The 18,896-nt window shown below is 45.4% G+C and overlaps 1 protein-coding gene across 1 annotated transcript; it reads left to right on the top strand.

Moving 5' to 3' along the window:
- Positions 1-5,227: 5,227 nt before the first annotated feature.
- Positions 5,228-16,261, top strand: LOC142576343 (uncharacterized). The gene is made up of 2 exons (XM_075686442.1): positions 5,228-5,373; positions 13,993-16,261. The coding sequence occupies exons 1-2, from the start codon at positions 5,331-5,333 to the stop codon at positions 15,027-15,029; spliced, it is 1,080 nt and encodes a 359-aa protein (XP_075542557.1). The 5' UTR covers positions 5,228-5,330; the 3' UTR covers positions 15,030-16,261.
- The last annotated feature ends 2,635 nt before the right edge of the window (positions 16,262-18,896 follow it).

Genomic DNA, 18,896 nt, shown 5'->3' with positions numbered 1-18,896 from the left:
GGATTTCGTTGCTTTCTTTATGAAGGACTACGGTGGCTGTGGAGGCACTATAGATATCTTTCAGTATTTTAACATAGGGCTCCTCTACACCCTGGTTCAGTAATGCCTCCATGACTGCTGAGGTTTCGGCAGAATCAATTAAAGACCAGGTATGAGCAACTTTGGTGGTGGAAGTGTGGTCGGGTATGTATGGTTCGGAAAATGACTGGAAATTCTTTTCGGCGAAGTGACGTCCGAGGTTGGACACACGCGGGACACCGACGCCAGATTTTCTGCGACACGGGGCCCTTAATGATATTGCCACGTGCACTTATCTTTGTCGGGCGACCACGTTTCGCCACTTAACAAATCTTATCGCACAGCGCGGGACGCGCCTGCATGTATCAGAAGTTTCTAGAAAGTTATCGATGCTTCTATCCGCTGTCTGTAGTCGCCGAACCTTGTGTTATCTGATTTCATCGCGTGACGCGAATGGTGTAGAACTTTGTTGAAGGCACGCTGGTCCCAACGATTAGCCTGGAACATTCGATGACTGCTGTATAAAAGCCGATGCGCTTGACATAGTGATCAGATTTTCGACGATCGCCTACCGTGTTCGCCGCTCGCCGCTATTGTTGCGCTATAAGTGTAGCCTCTTTTGTGGGCACAGGCTCGCCCAATAAAGGCTAGTTTTGTCTTTCACATTATTGCTACTGTGTTCTTCAACGTCACCACCACGTGACAATACCGCGTTAAAAGCAAAAATAAATAGCAGACAAATAAAATATTATTTACACAATTAAACAAACTAAAGCTGATCCAACTAATGAAACTCCATGTCCACCTTGGGTATCTCGGACCAGCTTTCTTAATGGCAGGAAATACGAAATAAAGTTGGCCAGGTTTACAAGTCAACCGCAATATAACAACGCCGCGTTCCGCAAGGCCATGTACTATCACCGACCTTGCTAAGTGCAGCAATTGCCTGGCTACTACCCAGACTACAGAAAATATCTGCGCCATGTATGCCGATGTTATCCCGATTCGGGCTACTTGAGGACCAGTGGTGGAACAGGAACACATACGTCAACAAGGACTCGATGAAATCACCGGTTTTCTTAGGGACGTGAACGTGAATGCTTCTGCCCAAAAGACGCAACATGTCGTGGTCTTAAACGGGCTGAAAAATACAGCAGAGAACGTTCCATTCACACAAGAAACCATAAGATGCGCGACGCTGCTATCAAGGCGGAATAAGAGTGATGTACTTCCCTAATATACCCACAGAATGAATGCAATCACGTTCTTCGGCTGATACGACGTATTAAAACATTGAAAGAGGGGAACGGGAAAATGAGAATGCATGCAAATTATGCAAGTGCTCATTACTTCACGTATATTCTAGGGGTACAATTACCACAAGCCCACATCGAGACAAATAGAACAGATCGAAAAATTACATGGGAAGGGCATGCGGCTCATTACCGGTTTACCTATGCATACGAAGTTGGAACACATAAATTCACAAGCATTTCGAACCTACTTGGAGAACTCATCAGTGAAGCAAAACGGGAACAAATTGATCGTTTGCGAACGACCTACTCAGGACGAGAAATTTTTGCCAAGCCTACCTATCCAGTGACAATATTTGGCTGAATGTCAAAAGCGAGTGCTCATAGTCGCAAAACTGGAATGTCATGACTGACGGCATACCTGCACCTAAAGATATGGGGGTGGGGAACCACCGAAAGAAGAAACAGGCCATGTAGCGGAGCACACATCCTTAAGGTGCGCTCTGCTAAAAAGAAATCCCAAAGAATTTGGCATTATTGACATAAGTGCAGATTTAAATTTATTTGAAGCCCGGTAAAGTGTAGCAGAGGCATTGTCGGTGTGACTTCGTGAACTCTAAACCAATTTGACCGCAATAAAAATATGCTCGCGGACACTACTACTATTGAGTTAGCTGTGCGATGAACTAAAAACATTAGGAAGCCTGCTTTCCAAAGAACAGCTCCAACATTTATACCGACTCGCGAGCAGTATAACATGCATTCTCTATCCCACCAAGAATTCATATGCCGCTTGTATAGCTTGTTCAACAAATCGCACAAAAATATGGACACAATGCCGAAGTGAACTCCGAATTAAGTGGGCACCAGCACGTGCCGTAGTAATAGGAAATGAATGGGCCAACAGCGACGCACAAGCAGCCCTTAGACGAGAATCCGTGCCGTAGGCAAAATATATTGACACGTGTACTTGCTTATCTTTTTCGGGTGACCGCTTTTCACCGTCTAAGCGATGTTATCGCTCAGCTCGGGGCGAGCGCGCATGTATCGGAAGTTTCTCGAATGTTGTCGATGGTACTTTCTGCTGTCTGTTGTCGCCGAAGCTTCCGTAATCTGGCTGTACGTGCAACGCTAATTGTGTAGAACTTTCTGGAAGACACGTGAGCACCAGCGATTGCTCTTGAACCTTCGATGGCTCATGTGCAAAAGCCGACGCGCTTGACCGGCAGATCAGATTTAGACGATCGCCGACCATGTTCGCCGTTATCACTGTGCTTTGAGCGTAACTTGCTTTTCTGGACAGAAGTTGGCGCAATAAAATGTTAGTTTCGTCACGTTTTACCCGTCACTACTACGTGACATCTGGTGGAGGTGCTAGTTCGTTCATGTACCTAACGCCCCCGCATAGCTGTAAGCGAAGCCCTAGCCCCGAAGATAGCACTAACGTTGCCAACGGCTAGCGAGCTAGCCACGAGCTATAAGCACTTACCCCCGAGCACGGACTTTTGCCTCAGAAGACTAAAACCTGCGCGGCCACACCAGCAGATACAATGACAGCTCCAGTGACGCCAAGACCAATCGTGCTGCAGCAGCCCACGGAACCACCGACGTTCCGCGGTTCAACAATTGAGGACCCTGAAAGCTGGCTGAAGACACATGACAGGGCGGCTACACTTAACAGCTGGAGCAGTGACGAGAAGCTACGCATTGGAAAGCACGGCCAGGACGGGCTTCGAGAATCGAGAAACTGCCTTAACAACGTCGGACCTGTTCCGAAGCGGCTCCCTGCAGACATTTACAAGCGTCGTGCGGAAAGAGCGTGCCCACGCTTTACTGGAAACCCGAGCCCAGCTGCACAATGACACCATCGCGATCTTCACGGAGGGAATGGCCCGTCTATTCTGCCACGCCGACCCGGAAATCGCCAAGCGGAATACAGTCCACCTACTCATGCGTCGTGTGCAAGAGGAACTTTTCGCTGGAATGATAGGAAGCTCACTGAAGATCATCGACGAGTTTCTTCGCTAGGCCACCAGCATCGAGAAGACACTGGGAATGCGGAATCAGCGATCCAACCGCGGCACGAATTCAGCAAGCTACGCCGGAGTTCAATCACTGGCTACCGACGACCTGCGGGAGACTATCAGAGCGGTCGTGCGGGAGGAGCTTCAGGAGCTGCTCCCTATGTCGAGGAGTTCCTAAGCCAGTTTCAGACAAAAAGGTGCTGTACAAAGCTGAATCGTGTCCACTCCAGACTCAGGCCTGTCAGACTCTGTTCACACATTTACTGCGATTAAATAAGTAGGCGCTCGGCAAAGCCCTTCCCCAACATATAGGTGCCAGCAAACATTCAAAATTTTACGCCGCGCTCAACACGCCTCACCGCTTAGGGTTGACCTGTTCAAGAACTAGACAAAAGATAGGCCAGCCTTCGCTATTTCTAGATTTTACCCGCACTTAAGCGTATCGCGAATGCATTCGAAAGACACTGTATCATCTGCAGAAGCAAAGTCCCTCCTTCTGGAGCAAGTGCCGAGTAATTACCAGTATCACCTCCGAGTGTACTCAGATGGGTACGTCAAATCAGATGCTGACCTCTGCCCAGCTGCGTTTTGTATGCCCTCTTTGAGTGCTACATGGCCTGGCCACCTACACCATGTGGTGTCACCAACAATTGTCGACACGAGGAAGTACCTGCTGTCTTACGAAAGCTAAATTTGTTGCCTGCATAAGATGTCGTTCACATTACGGACTTGAAGGTGCCCTTGCGTCAACTTTGTCGCAGTTTACGTCAGCAAGTTGCCACGCAAGTCAATGTAATTCGTCAAAGTCATCCACAAGAAAGGCTTCAGTATGAGTGGATCCACTCTCAAATTGGCATTTGCTGGAAATTAGGAATTAGTTCTTTTTATCTTTTTTCTAATAAACACGTTACAAACCAGATAAAAATGATTCCTGAAAGTAGATATTTTACAGATTGCTCCGAAACGACAAAAATGGTGTAATAAATTCTATGCCGTCTTTCTAGTTTAGGTATCAACCTCGGGTTGATTCTAGTGATCGTAATATAAAGAAGTGGCTATTGAAGGTAACACCGGAGTCGGTGCACTGGCTTCAACCACCCGTGTCGGAGAGTAGTGGTGGCTCTCAGTAGTATACGCCGAAAAACAACACGCTTTTTATACAGCGCTTACGCCATTTGCGTAGACAAAATCCAAACGGCTACGGCCACGCTATTGCGGCAAACATGTGTCATCGACTACAAGTTTAGTAGCGCTTTCTGTATGGCGAACAGATGGCCAACGCCAAGTGCTGCCCCGCTGTCTGGAAGGTAGAAATCAGAGCACTTTTTGGCAATGGTGGCGTCTTTTGTTAAGTCCGACAGAGTCAGAACTGACGGGTAATCTCAATAATGATGGAAAAACTTCGCCAATAATTCGTTCTCGAAGAGAGATAAGACTACGAGAAGTAATATTTCACCATTTATGTTTTGCTGCCTCGACAAAGAACGGGTAAAAAGGCCAAGTTCAGGTCGAAGCGGGAGGCCTCGACGCCGCCATTTTGTTACGCCAGTTACACTAACCACGCAAAGCCCGCAACGGTAAATCCTAAAATTAGAGTGCGTCGCGAAGGTCTTAATAGCTTTCTGCGAATGCGCCTTTCGGTCACGCCATTTTGTAGCGTATAAAAGGCTTTTGCGTCCGCTATACTAAATCTGTGTGACCAGCTGCACTAGTGGCTATGCAGTAAAGAACGCTCCTCAGATAGTATTCCACGGAAATGGTGAAAGCATAGAAACTAGAAATGATGGATTGCCGTCACTACGTTTGTTCACGTTACACACTCAGCACCATGTTATTTAGCAGTCACATCTGTCCAGTGGGTCATGTTTCGCTGGAAACCGCGCACGTGCCTCGTTACTCTTTTTGAGTGAAGTTTGCACGACGGCCAAACAATATTGTAGTGCTTATAGAAAATACATTTGTTCCACCGCCGCGTATAAAATCCCATGCGCTATTTTAGAGCATCATTTTGGTGACCTGCGAGTGCGTGAGCGCGATGGCGCTCCTTCACTTCGCTGCGCTAGCAGTGAGCCTTCTAGGTATGTACTAGGAACATCCGTGCTCAATCCAAGTATGTCACAGCATGTTATATATCTAAGTAAACCTCATAATTTCTGAATATATTCAATATTTATGCAATAATTAGTCAGAGCAGATAATAGAGAAAAGTTAATAAGGTAGATGGTCCTGGGCATAATATATTGTGGTTGCAGTTGTGGAAGTGTTGTCGTCCATGGAATACAAGTTCGGACGCTTAGGCAACTCGATAGCGCTCATTGCGGTAGAATCATGGCGCACAGAAAATAAAAGATAGCAAGAGAGCAATATAGTGCTGTCTTTCTCTCTCTTACTATCTAATTTTTCGCGCTTTGTGAATGCCATCGCAATGAGGGTATGGGAAACATACACATCAATTTAACATCTGAATATTTTTTCCTGGTGCTAGTCACCCTACATCCTACACCCTACGCCCTATTCGCCCTACCCACATAGATACACTTAAGCAATTCCTATACTTTCGATATTGCGAAAGCCAAGAAATAAGTTTCTTATAAGAAGTGCGTTATGGCTTGTTGCCTATTGTCAATATTTTATGCAATCAATTCTGTGTAGTATCAGGAAGTCTTAAGCTGTGAAAGAAAAAGCTTGCTTCTGTTTTATACCTTCGTCCTAAAGCTTGTCATTGGCAATGATTCTCTACAGGTCCATCTCTTCAAACATATTTTCCTTGAATACGCAATATTGACGCGGTTATTTACCTTCGACCTCTATCATTAAGTACACTGCGTATGATCAATGTGGTCTCAGAAGTTCATATCCCATCTTGTTCAAACGGCCTGTTGGATGTTCTTTATTATCCATGTCTTTGCAATTTCCGAAAAAGTACTTTGAAGAAAAAAAAGATCCTATATTTTTTTTCTTTATTACCAACCCTATCCTGTTTTAGTTGACCCTCCGATTGTTGTCTTGCAAGAATGCCTGCACGCTAATATTATGCATTTTGCAATGCCCCATTCAAAATCTAAACTCGTAAGTGCAGACATCAGGTGCACTGTCAACGTGCTACTCTCAACGTTTCTATCACACACACCCTGTTGTCTAAGCCTACCATGGTCGAAAATTCTGAACGTACATTCCCCGTCTACTATTTACAAAAAAAAATAATAATAATAACATTAAGGGCTTCGGTTTGCAAAGCACGTATAAGTCGTGATTGTGTGTATTCTACCACTGTTGCCTGCGTCGTCCCAAAGTTGCACTCACGTGGCTCGCTGTATTGCTTATTCAGTTCCCGAACCAGTGTGACGTCGCTGAACTGCTACGAACCACTGAAAGAAAACTAGCAGTTTTAGCTGACCAGTCGTTTTAGCTGACCAGCAGTGTTAGCAGTTTTAGCTGACCAGTCGTGGTCAGCTAAAACGGCATCATGCTCCTGCATACACTCTGAAGCAATATGCATTATACTTACATTAACGTACAGAAACATTAATGACGTCTCGAGAGGTGGAGCTCAGCGACAGGGCTGGCTTCAAACTGCCTTTAGAGCTTGCGGCCATAGTCACCTCCATTTGCGCAGCTTTTAAAATTGAGGCCAAATATTACTATATTCATAAATTGACTGCATCGTATAGGATCCTGCGTTTTATATTGATATTAATCTAATTGATACCAGCTAGCCTATGACTAGCGATTAAGACACAGTAACAACAACAATAACAATAACAGTCTGCATCAAGCAATATGGCAAATAACTACAATATGAAGTACGAAAATAGGACAAAGAACGTTCCTCACTCATTACATAATCCGAAAATCTTAATAGATCTATGGTGCAGGAAACCGAAGTATGGGGCAAAGCTCGTTCTTTCGTCTTCTTCCTGTAGCAGGCAGTGTTGTGTTAGTGTGTCAGTTGGAGCTTGCGGGAAAAAATTTATTCATCCTACCAGTTAATTGTTTGGAAATATTGCTTGTCGAAAGGGACATTCAAGTAGGTAATGCTGTCGAAACGCAAAACGTAACAAAAAAGTGCGGGAAAACCATCAACCTTTTAAACATTGAACGTAAGGCTGAGACATTGTTGCCTGTGATTGTTTCTGTGGGCAGACATGGGTGGGATGTCAAAAAATCGAGTGATGCAGGGTCACAATGGGGACAAGCAGTCAGATGAGGATATATGGACACCTATTTCAGTCGCCAACCACTGTTTCTGAAAACGTCAAAGAAAGCAAGTATTGGTTAGTCGGAATGTTGGTCCCGTCAAAGATCCAGCGATATTAGTGCCAATCGCTGCTGATAAATTGACCACTGCATGAAGTTCGCGCGCATATTGTTAGCAAATAACATGGGCTCGTGGCCTCGAGGATATCGCGCAGATCGCACTTCGGAGAGTCGGCGCGCGGAATACGGTGCAAAACGCACCGCACAATAGCGCACTTGATATTAAGGCGTAAGCCTCAAGTGGCTCATGAGTGTTCGAGCGCAATCCCTGGCGGACGCAGGAAAGCGATGATCACCGGCGAGGGGAGCAAGGAGAGGAGGCGGCATACCAGTAGCACTGTGCGAGTGGGCGCGTGGCAGAGCGCGGACATGGGCGTCGGGGTGCGCGCACATCGGCGACAAACTTTGCAGCCATACGACTGTGATTGCATCCCATGCTCGCGGCCACGGCGGCATCCGTTCGCAGAACAGTTCAGACAACAGCTACAGGGGCAGTCATAGATAGGCTTTCGCCTATCGCAGTTTAGCTCAGTAGCCGCGTTTACATGAATACGGTAGAGGCGTATCGTATTATCTTGCCCTATCGGATTCCCCTGATGCACCTCCGTTTATATGTATGCGCATACCACTGGCTGGCAAGCTAGCGCCGTTTGGTGTAACATTTGAAAATAAGCCCCCTACTTCCGGTAAACATGCTTCCGCTGCCATACGGCCGCGCCGCTGGTTGGTTGGCCGGTTGTAATCCCGCAGCGTATGCTTTCCCATAATTCCTGATGCGATACGCTTCTGTTTACATGCGCCGCTGAAACCCTTGTTTGGCGTATTGGATACGATACGCCTTCCTAGCGAATTACCTCGTTTACGTGAGATGCGATACGCTTGAAAGTTGATACGATACGCTTCTGTCGTATTCATGTAAACGCCGCGAGTAAGGTTCCCATAAATTTTTGTAGCGTGCATCCGTCAAGCATGCCTATGAGAGACACGACGTGACCTCTGAAATCTGATGCCGGCACCAAACAAGCAAGATATTGCTGACAAGATTGGCGCTAGGGTTCTACAAATCCACCACGACGTTATGCTCCGATTATCATGACCCAATAAAAAAAAAAGCCGCAACAACACGCTATAAGTGCATTCGCGTCCACCGCAGTGTGTCGACCTTCTCTTAAATATGTCACTGCAATCGTAAACCTCCACTCCCTGAAGTTCACATGATTTGAGATTGCTTCCAAACTCATTATGGCCAATTCCAGTGCGTCGGCTGGAAGTGCGCCGGAAGTGTGTAACGAGCAGCGACAGGCACCTCGCGGGGTAACCACTCTCGCACCCGCCCACTGCACAAGGACACGGACGTTGTTTCTTTTTGAGCTAATAACCAGGCACTCACCTTGGCTTCTGCCCCCTTCGCTTCAACATTTTATAAAAGGAAACAAAGGGATGTACCCGGTTTTTGTCTCAGCAACGTGGCTGAAACAACAAGCAGAACATTGGTGAGCTTTCCTTCTCCGAGACGCTAAATACTATATTCACTAAGAGCTTCCCTATCTGGCACTACTGTGAAACATCTACAAGTTTGGTTTACGCTTGAGCTCACTGATCTACATTAGGCGAACTGATTGTTTCTGAATAAAACAAAGGAGATAAGTTATACGATTTAATTATATTGGCCTAAATGTGTACCTGCTTCATTTTGACCACCACTACTATACAGCCAAGAGCATTTTTACTGCACACATGATCTCCCATTTTCGCATCTGCGACGCCTGTCTTAGTTGCCTTTAGGAAAAGATTTTGATATTTTTATTTGGCAGCAGTCCGCAGTATTCTGTATTCGATGCTTTGTACCACAGCTAGCATTCTCTAATAAAACCCCTAAATTGGAGTCCTCTTTGGCAGCACAGTTTTATAGTCGAAGTTCCGATACATGTGCTTGATCTGGGTGTAGTCACCGGAAGCTTAAAAAAAATTTATCTTGCACTATTCTGATGGTTTTAATTGGTTCATTAATTGTATTGAAAATTGGTACCTCTATGTTGTACGGAATGTGTTTAGCTCGCTTCATAATATAAAAACGAACTGCTTTATAAACCAAGCATTTGCAAACTTCTACCTCTAACACTTCTAGCATGTTCGCCTATTTGTCGTCTTATCGTCCATTTTGGCGCCACTTTCCTATCAACCTGGCAAGTCTGGCAAGCTGTTCGACTTGTTAATGTTTCATAGGTTTTGTAAAAGAGCACTCAAAAAAGACGAGGACCAGGAAAGGGAGGACGTGACATGCGCTGGTTTGAACCCAAGGTTTATTCAGGTGGACACGCGTAATATACACCATTCTTATCCCGGCTATCTCACACATCACGCATCAAACCGACAAAAAAAGAAGTGTGCAAGACTATAACTAAATCACAAGTTGAATGGCGAAGGCAGGCATGTGAATTAACATTCACTATGACGAATGACTACCGTGCCGTCAAACCGGGCAGCTGCCAAGGCACTTTTATCAAGTATTAAGGTACGCCAATTTATTATCTATAAGTTTCACGCATTTGTCTTCGGCATCTTAGGGCTATTTTACAATTTTCTAGCATCGTTAGTACAAAACAATGAACATCCCCGCGTACATTTGTAAAATTCGCGGTCATAACCTCACAGTTTATTCACCCAGTAGAGCAGCCCTTACAAATCAATACACAATTATGCTCGTACGCACAAAGCAGTTTCCTTTTCTATATCTCTGGGAACAATTACACCTTTTTATGATGTCTGTATGAGCTACCAAGATCACAGCGCGCTATTTCATTTTATGTGCGGTTGAGGATTTAATATTTAGGGTAGAGTTAATTAAACATGAGGTTTTACGTGCCGAAACAACTTTTCGATTATGAGGCACACCGTAATGGAGGACTCCAGAGATATCAAACACCTGGGGTTCTGTAACGTGCACCTAAATCTAAGTACACGGGTGTTTCGCATTTCGCCCCCATCTAAATGCGGTCGCCGTGGCCGGGATTCGATGCCGCGACCTCGTGCTCAGCAGCCCAACACCATAGCCACTGAGCAACCACGACGGGTTAGGTTAGGGTTGTGGCCGACGGAGAGGGAATCGCCCCAATTTTCTATAACAAAGCAGAAAGGTACTTTTTCTCGATGAATTCCCGCTTGTTTATTTAAGGATGCAAAATTAACGCCAGAAAAATATTAGTCCTTATCGTATATTTGGCTAAGGCGCTTCCAAACATTCCTGCTCACCGCAAGGTATTGAAGTTGTTCAACACGACATGGTTGTGTAAGTATAATTAGAAGCTTCCAATTTACCTTAGCCATCGATGCACAAAACTAGGAACTGGGATGCTAACAAATGATGCCATTTGCTGTTGAGTTCGACGAGACGCGGCCAACCTTATTGGCTCTCCGTCGTTTGAGGGAGTCTGTGCTTCTTTAGCAAGTCTAGAAATTTCACTGTAGCTAATAAAACGTTCTTTATTATCCGAACTAAGCACCAACTAATATTATCATCTCATAAAACGACCTTATGTGGAAAATGGCGCGAGAGGCCTACAAATTTTTATGCGTATTATGAACTTGCCGAAGGTGAGCGTTTTCGTTTCTATTTCTTACCCTTTTCAGAAAGACCAACACCCCGCATGTGAAATTAATTTCTTTGAATATAAGCAATAGGGTAATATAGCAAACGTCAAGAGTGGACACTCCCGTAGGCGTTTGTGGCCGACTTTAGCTCTCATCACACCTAGCGGAATCGGCGAAACGCAGCATCCTCCAATATATTCGCCACACGCCACCGAATCTCGGAGGCCACGATTTAATTTCCTTTCTTCTATTCCTTTCTTGTGACCCGTAATAACGTTGCATAAATCGAGTGAGTTCAAGCAGGCGCTTGTGCCGCTCCTTATATGTTGCGACGACGAGCGCACAAAGGTGTTTCACTTTATGTTGGTTTTATCGAAATTCATATTCGTTGTTTCAATCTGTAACTGAGCGCAACAAGCATGCGAAGAGTTAGTGAGGAGGTAAAACTTTGTCGTTTGTAATATTGTACTTTTAATAACTGACACCAAAAGGAATATCATAAATAAATACGGCATGTTCCTTCAATATCAATCAGCTTACTGGACATCCAAGAAACGACAAATCGCTGGCAATTTATTGCAGCAACATTGTGAGAAATGTGGCAGACACATGAAAATGGGAAGACACTGCGAAATGCAAGGAATAAAGAATAGCGAGCAGTAATTGGCATGATGGCAATAACTTTACACAAAGATAATAACACACAAGACGTGTCGAAACTATCCAGAATATGAAAAAAAACTACACAGACACGCCAGCAATCAATTTACTCAAGCTGAGATTGCTTTAGAAGGAATAACTATGACATTTTTACTTGTACTTCGATGAAATGAGGTGAATTAAGGTGGCAAAATTATGTAAATGGGTACGTACAAAGATAAAATGGCTGCAAAAATAATTCGGCACGCACCAACATCCTCATCTGGAATGTCTAATCCAATGGGTTCTTCATTGAATAGCTGCAAGATATTGGCATCTCAGTTAATTATGCCCTTCGACTTTGTTAGCGCTATTTACCAGCTATCTTTGAAGCCTTGCAATAGTCTTCTGATACTTAGAAATTTGTCCTGGAATATGCATGATGTCCTTTGGCTGTAGAGCGTATCTTTAGGAAGGAATAGTGGAGGTTCCTGCAATACGTAGAGTGACAGGCAGAAGGTAATTAATTTTTAATATTTGGGGTTTTACGTGCCAAAACCACTTACTGATTATGAGGCACGCCGTAGTGGAGGACTCCGGAAATTTAGACCACCTGGGGTTCTTTAACGTGCACCTAAATCTAAGCACACGGGTGTTTTCGCATTTCGCCCCCATCGAAATGCGGCCGCCGTGGCCGGGATTCGATCCCGCGACCTCGTGCTCAGCAGCCCAACACCATAGCCACTGAGCAACCACGGCGGGTCCGGCAGAAGGTAAAGAATACTGGAATCTCCAAAGCTATTGAAGGTATACAAGCTACGTTTCTTCGTGTAAGCAATGCTGGAGTCTTCAAAGGTTTTGAATGAAAATGCTAGGTTCCTTCGTGTAATGCATATTTTTCTAATCTGAGGTCAAGGAAGCACTGTTATAAATGCTAAACAACTAGAAACATTAATAAAGTTTCTATAAAATGGGTGGATGTCTGATTTTCCCTTTATAAACTTCTCTCCACCTTGCGGGTTTCCGCAGAACTACTACGTCAAACACTTGCCTTTGCTTCGTGTGTTCTCGACAAATTCAACTTCGCCCTGCCATCTGCTAGCCGCCTGGTTAGCTCAGATGGTAGAGCGGCTGCCCCGGAAAGGCGGTGGTCCCGGGATCGAGTCCCGGACCAGGACGAATTTTTCTTCAACTCTGAGGTTTTTCTTTCGAGCAACCCGTATGGGTTTCCTTTGTAGCAATTGCTACGAACCGGTTGATTTCTGATTTTCCCTTTATTAACTTATCTCCACCTTGCGGGTTTCCGCAGAACTACAACGTCAACTAGAAACTTTCTAGGGAAAGGACTCCATACACAAAACATGAAAACACGTATCTTTATCCGAATGCAAAAGAGATAACAGTGCTCGGGCGCACATAGCCTGTTATAGAGGCTGAGAGAGCGTGCATTATTACCCTACTGCAAATATTGCATGTGTGTCGCTTTAGAAATAGGCACATTTCTTTTGCAAAACTGGTACACGATACTTTTTCAGAAGCCGTGCGCTGCGCGTAGCCTAAAGCAGTCTACACCCAACAGCATATGTTTATAGGCCACATTTCTTAACGAACCATTTTACTTTATTATCTAACTCCGCCATTGTTTCGAACGTGCCTCACAGCTCGGAAGCTGTTATCATCTGGCATCACCACACATTGGTACGCATGGTAAAAAAGAATGCAAATAGAAATTCAAGGTTACAAGTGGGCCGCAGCTGTTTATGTCTTCAAGGCTGCCATGCCCCCCTCCATGCCTTGTTCATGTGGCTGACAGCGAAAAAGCAAAATACGAAGAGAATATGTCTTTAAGAACGTGAAAAAGAACTTCCTGTGGCCTTGCCATGAAATGGCGACGAAGCGGTAGTGTCAGACGCTGGCAGAACCCAGCAACGATCCTCGGGCACATTTTACAAAAGACGCCGCCGCGAGCTCGGCGACGGGGCCTGACTGGGCTTCGCACGTGTTAGATTGTGCTCCCTCTCCAGCTACTAGCCGCGGCAACAGCCACATTTTTCTTGATGTGCTCTGCCAGCTAGCAGAATCGGCGAATCTCCATAGCACGGCCGCGAAATGGCTCGAGTGTCCACTTTTCTTGTTTACTATGCTACTTTATGGATAACCCGCATTTACTCCCTGACTAAAAGTATGTACGTGTGATGCTTGAAACGCAGGATTGGGATTGCATGGATCCTTAGGTCTTGGCTCTGGAAACTCACAGCTCCGACTCGGAGATGGTGGCGGCGGCTTCGGAGGAGGAGGCTTCGGAGGAGGCATCAATGCTGGAGGCAGAGGCTTCGGTGGCATTGAAGGAAGCATGAATGCTGGCGCCGGGGGCCAAGGTGGCATCAATGGCATTGGAGGCGGCTTTGGTGGAGCAGGACGCCAACCGGAAGGGTTGGAGGAAGTCTTCGTGCCAGGAACATCTTTACCTGGTGGCATATCTGGGGGCTCAATGCGAGGCTCGGGCACCGGTGGTCTTATCGGGGCAGGGAACTTAGCTGGGGCCCCGGAATTTCGAGGGCGCGTGGGTGGCTCAGGAGGAGGCCTGTCAGCGGGAGTGGGCTCCGGCACGTTCGGTGGAATCACTGGAGGTTTGGGTGGCTCCGCTGGTGTAAACCCGGATCTGCGCGGAGGAATGTCTGGAGGTGCGGGAGGTACCGGTGGTTTAGCTGGCGGAATGAATGTTGGTCAGCTACCGGGGCTTTCGGGAGGCCGCGGTGAGGAGGAAGAAGAAAATAGCGAAGAAAGCAACGAAGGTCCACTGACTCTTGGTGAAAGATTGGCCCAAAGGCGAGAGGAGCGGCGGAGGCGGCGACTGCAGCGCCGTTTAGAGCGCGAACGGAGAAGACGAGAAAGGTGGGGCTTGGCAGGTGCTGCCGCTGGAGCTGGTGCTGGTGCAAACGCTGGCGCACAAGGGGGTGCCGCTGCCGGCGCGGGAGGGAGAGCTGGGTTGGGCGGTCGCGCGCGGGCAAGAGGTCGCGGCAAGCTTCGAGGACGCCTCCGCGGTGGCCTCCAGATCGGCATTAACCTTAAAGCTCATGCAGGCGCAAGTGCAGAAACGGCAACCTCAACTGAAGTTGAAGCGGAGGCACAGGCACGTGCAGCCGCTCAAGCCGCTGCCGCAGCGCGTGCGGCTGCCCTAGCTCGTGCCAGAGCCGGCGGAGGTTTAGCGGCTGGCGGAGTCGCTGGAGGCACCGGCTACTATTAGGTGCCGCTTTCTAGTGGCGTGTAAGGACTACAGGTAAACCGGTTAAGTATAAGCAACTCATGCGCCAGAACTTCATTTTAAAAGAAGATCCATACCGAGGTTTTACCGAGATATAGTTCAGTCTCCTGGTGGCGATTTGATTGCAAGGGAAAAATGCACGAATATAGTAAAATTTTGTATGTCGGTTCGTCTCTGTCGGTTCGCATTAATAACGATTACTCATTCCTCAAGAAAGCCAAGAGCATTTATCACAACTTGCCATACAGCTCACGAGTGTCTCGACTCCACGAAGTACCAGGGGATTCCGCCAATAAATAAAATGATGTAAAAGTGTTGAACACTTACTACATTTCTCTCTGTATTATTGTACTAATGTTGACTACAAGAAGATATCCATCAAGGTACATTAACCTCTTATACGACATCGGTATTTCAACCCATTTCTATAGACGTTCTGCCTTTGCAACGCCTTGAGAACATCGCTAGTTTGCTGTCTCAAATTGAATTTGAAGAAGAAACCTTTCTCTCACTCGCAAACGGAAACAGTATATAATGCAAGATTCAACAACAAGAAAAGCATACCCCTCGGCCCTTGCTGCAAGCATTACTGTGTTAGTGGTAATCGAAGGAAAAATTTATGTGCGAAGCAAAGGTGGCCACATACTCTCACATTGTTTTTCTCTCTCATCCTCATCCCCGGTTCTAAAGTTAAACTTCACCTCCCTCCTCTTCACCTTCGATGCTTAACTTTCAGACACCCCCCCCCCTCCTGCCTCCCCCTCAGTTACGAAAAAGTGTGGTCGGTCTCACGCTCAATTTTCTCTGTTTAGAAGGTTAGTTTAATTGTCTGCAGAAGGAAAACAGACTATATACGATGACAGTGCCAAACAATAAGCACAACTGCAACATTTCTTTTAATCAAGCCTAGAGGAATAAGTTATGAACAGGCAGCATTCGTACCTCGGTTGGATTAGCTAAAGAGCTAAGACAGCTGGTTAGGAATATGACCGCGTTGTCACGTTAATAATCACTGTTTACACGTGTACCTTCGCTATAAAATCCTATATAGACTTCTTACAATAGTTTCAAACCAGGCAAGAAAGCGTGCAGCAGTTAATTATCAGAGTTTGTAACATAGCCCTGCAGCTTACTTTGCATCATCGACATAAAAACTGACAAAAATTAGCAAATTTTTTGTTTCAACGATAGCAATAAAGATTTTATACAATTGCTGTCGCTGCAGGTCAATTTGGCGCAGAAGAATACACAGTAGCAAATGAAGAACAATCAATCACATCTACCTTTTCAAACAATTTCTGACCTGTGCTGCCCTGGTGCGCCTGCCCCTTTTTGCTTATTCACGATCATATGGCCAATCACCACTGAGCCTTTACTACAAATACAAATACACGTAAGCTTACGTGTTCGCATTATCGCTTTTTTGTCAATTGGCACTGCTCATTGGCATTCTTTACTTACGTTTCAACTATGAATTCGCGTTACACATAGTGAAAGCTGGTTACGACTGCTCATAGTATAAATGTGGGCCAATAAATGGCGTGCTATCAAGAGGGAAAATCTATAGAACACTTATAGCGGTTAGTTTTCGGGGCGCAACAAAGATGGCGCTACCAACTCCGACGCCATACGACGCCACCCACCGCCTTCAGAGTGCAACGGAATACCTGTATCTCCACAAGTGGCGGAATGGGCTTGTCGTGCAAACTATTGACTATAAGGTATGAGATGCGGCGCTTATAAAGCAACATCTGACGTTGTACTGCGAAAAAAAAAATTCCCCTCCGACACTATACCATCTAAGCTTGCCTTGCAGTACCAAAAACAGGAAACGAGCTTTTGCGTGTTGTGCAGACAGTGCCTTTTTACAAATAAATGGTTTTCTATACAGTATTAACTCAGATTTTGTAAAGATTAGGAATTCACTTTTGCACGGAAGAAAAAGACGTTTAGCTCCGATATCAATTAGTTACGTTCAGTTAGGAGCTTGAGTGTCCATTCCATGGGCTTTTGGTGTCGATGCCTTGCCATGCTTCTTTACTAAGGTGTTGCTACCGCATTCATCCATCTCGATCAACGAAGATCTACTACTTGGTCGTGTAAACAAATTTTCAAAGCTTGCAAGAAGTACACAAATAAAAAAGACATTTCATTGCAAGTTGTTTCAAGAACACGTAAAGAATAACAAAGTATTCTCGACCGCGTGCAGTCGTAGCACGAAACACTAAGGCCATTGTGGCGTAACTTTCCAATTCGAACCTGTTTTTGACTAACTCGGTGACCGATAATATAATATACATTACCGTAACTAAGTCGATAGACCACCATGTATGTAGCTTTGATTGTTCTTGCTGTTTATGCATGTCTTGGTAATATCACTGTCCAGCGTGTGCATTAGAACTGACTGTTACAAAGGGCAACGAAACCAAAAGTGATACATTTTTAACCGCAATCACGTCAATACTATTTGCATATTTCTCGCACATAACCACTGTCAAGACGAATACCACACTAATCAGGCGGTAGGATAGAAAGGATAGATAGGATAGAAAAAAAGGGGTACGCAAAATCGTTCATCGGTTGGTTGGAGGACGCACACTCGTCCACTTGGAGTATTCATTAGACGCCGTCAACCGAAAACAAGGTTTCGTGTAAGCTATCCTCAGCACTAACGTTTCATTTGCGTTTACAGTCAAACAAATTGCGTGATTCGTAAATAATAATTAAACGAATAAGCATAAACAGTCTTTTTCTTCATTTATTCAGCACGTCGCATGCCACCGGTTAGGGGAAGCCAGAATGTTCTTATTGGCAGCTTGGTAATGTGTTCGAAGATGCCAGAGCCAATGTAGTGGCTTAGCTGAGCTCTCTGACGGTGACATGCCATGGGTTCAATGCCTTTCACTGCGCAGGCGTGTCCTTTTTTACTTGCCAATGTGCTCATTAGTCTGCTTCCACTGGCGCGTAGGAACAGTGGTATAAGCGAAGGTGCCACACCAGAAGTTACTGGATGGATACCTTCCATCCCACAGCATTCGACGCCATGGAAAAACGGCAATGGTCATGTTTTACGAGTTGCTGTTTTCATGCAATGTGGATATAGACAAGCCGGCGTGGAAAATAATAGCTTGAAATTTCTTGATAATACGCCAAAATCACATCGGTGATATTATTAGCCAAAGTGGCTATTTGATCGCAAACATAGGTAATTGAGAATAAGTTATTAATTTGCGACTAGCATTATGAAACATTGTTCCAGCGCAGAAATAAACATGGACAAGCAGAGAAGGACAACAAGAACAACAGTTGTATTTGTGCGCTGGAACGATGTGTCATAATGCTATGCACAACCAACTAGCCGAGCTGTTCGCGCTTAGTAATTTGTGACGCTTGTTAGCGTAATGCGTCCGGAAACGAGCACGAAAAACATAAAAAGAAGGCGCTCCAGGACAAGTCGGTCTGCTTGCTCGCACAAGGAAGTTCTCCAAGCATCGCCATATGTTGAAAGCTATCCCTGTATTCTTTGACACGACTCCAAGTGCAAACTATCAGCTAACGCTGAGAAATACTGTGAAATACTGTTGTATCGTCTACGGCCTCGAATTGTGTTTAAGAACGCCTGCTTTTTCCGTATTAGAATGGCCCACAGTACGACCAGCGACTCTTCTGAATATTAGAACATTTGAAACCTTTTGTGTATCTGTTCTAGATACCATATCTGGCGGCTCTCTGTTTAAACCGCTTCATAACCGATGCGCTGCAGTAAGTTTTCTCAGACTGGAATGTGGGGCTGGCGCAATAGCCTACTTGCACTCTAGTGGAGTTTTTGTAAGCCCTTGACGGAATAAC

Source organism: Dermacentor variabilis, chromosome 3, assembly GCF_050947875.1.
Source record: "Dermacentor variabilis isolate Ectoservices chromosome 3, ASM5094787v1, whole genome shotgun sequence".
NCBI classification, from domain to species: Eukaryota; Metazoa; Arthropoda; class Arachnida; order Ixodida; family Ixodidae; genus Dermacentor; species Dermacentor variabilis.
Note: the sequence above shows the minus strand (reverse complement) of the source record. Positions and strands in the feature narration are given on the sequence as shown.

Bases quoted from the DNA above. Each gene is read 5' to 3' on its own strand.
- LOC142576343 (XM_075686442.1), top strand. From the start codon at position 5,331: ATGGCGCTCCTTCACTTCGCTGCGCTAGCAGTGAGCCTTCTAG. The intron at 5,374-13,992 runs GTATGTACTAGG...CTTGAAACGCAG, and splicing joins GCTAGCAGTGAGCCTTCTAG to GATTGGGATTGCATGGATCC.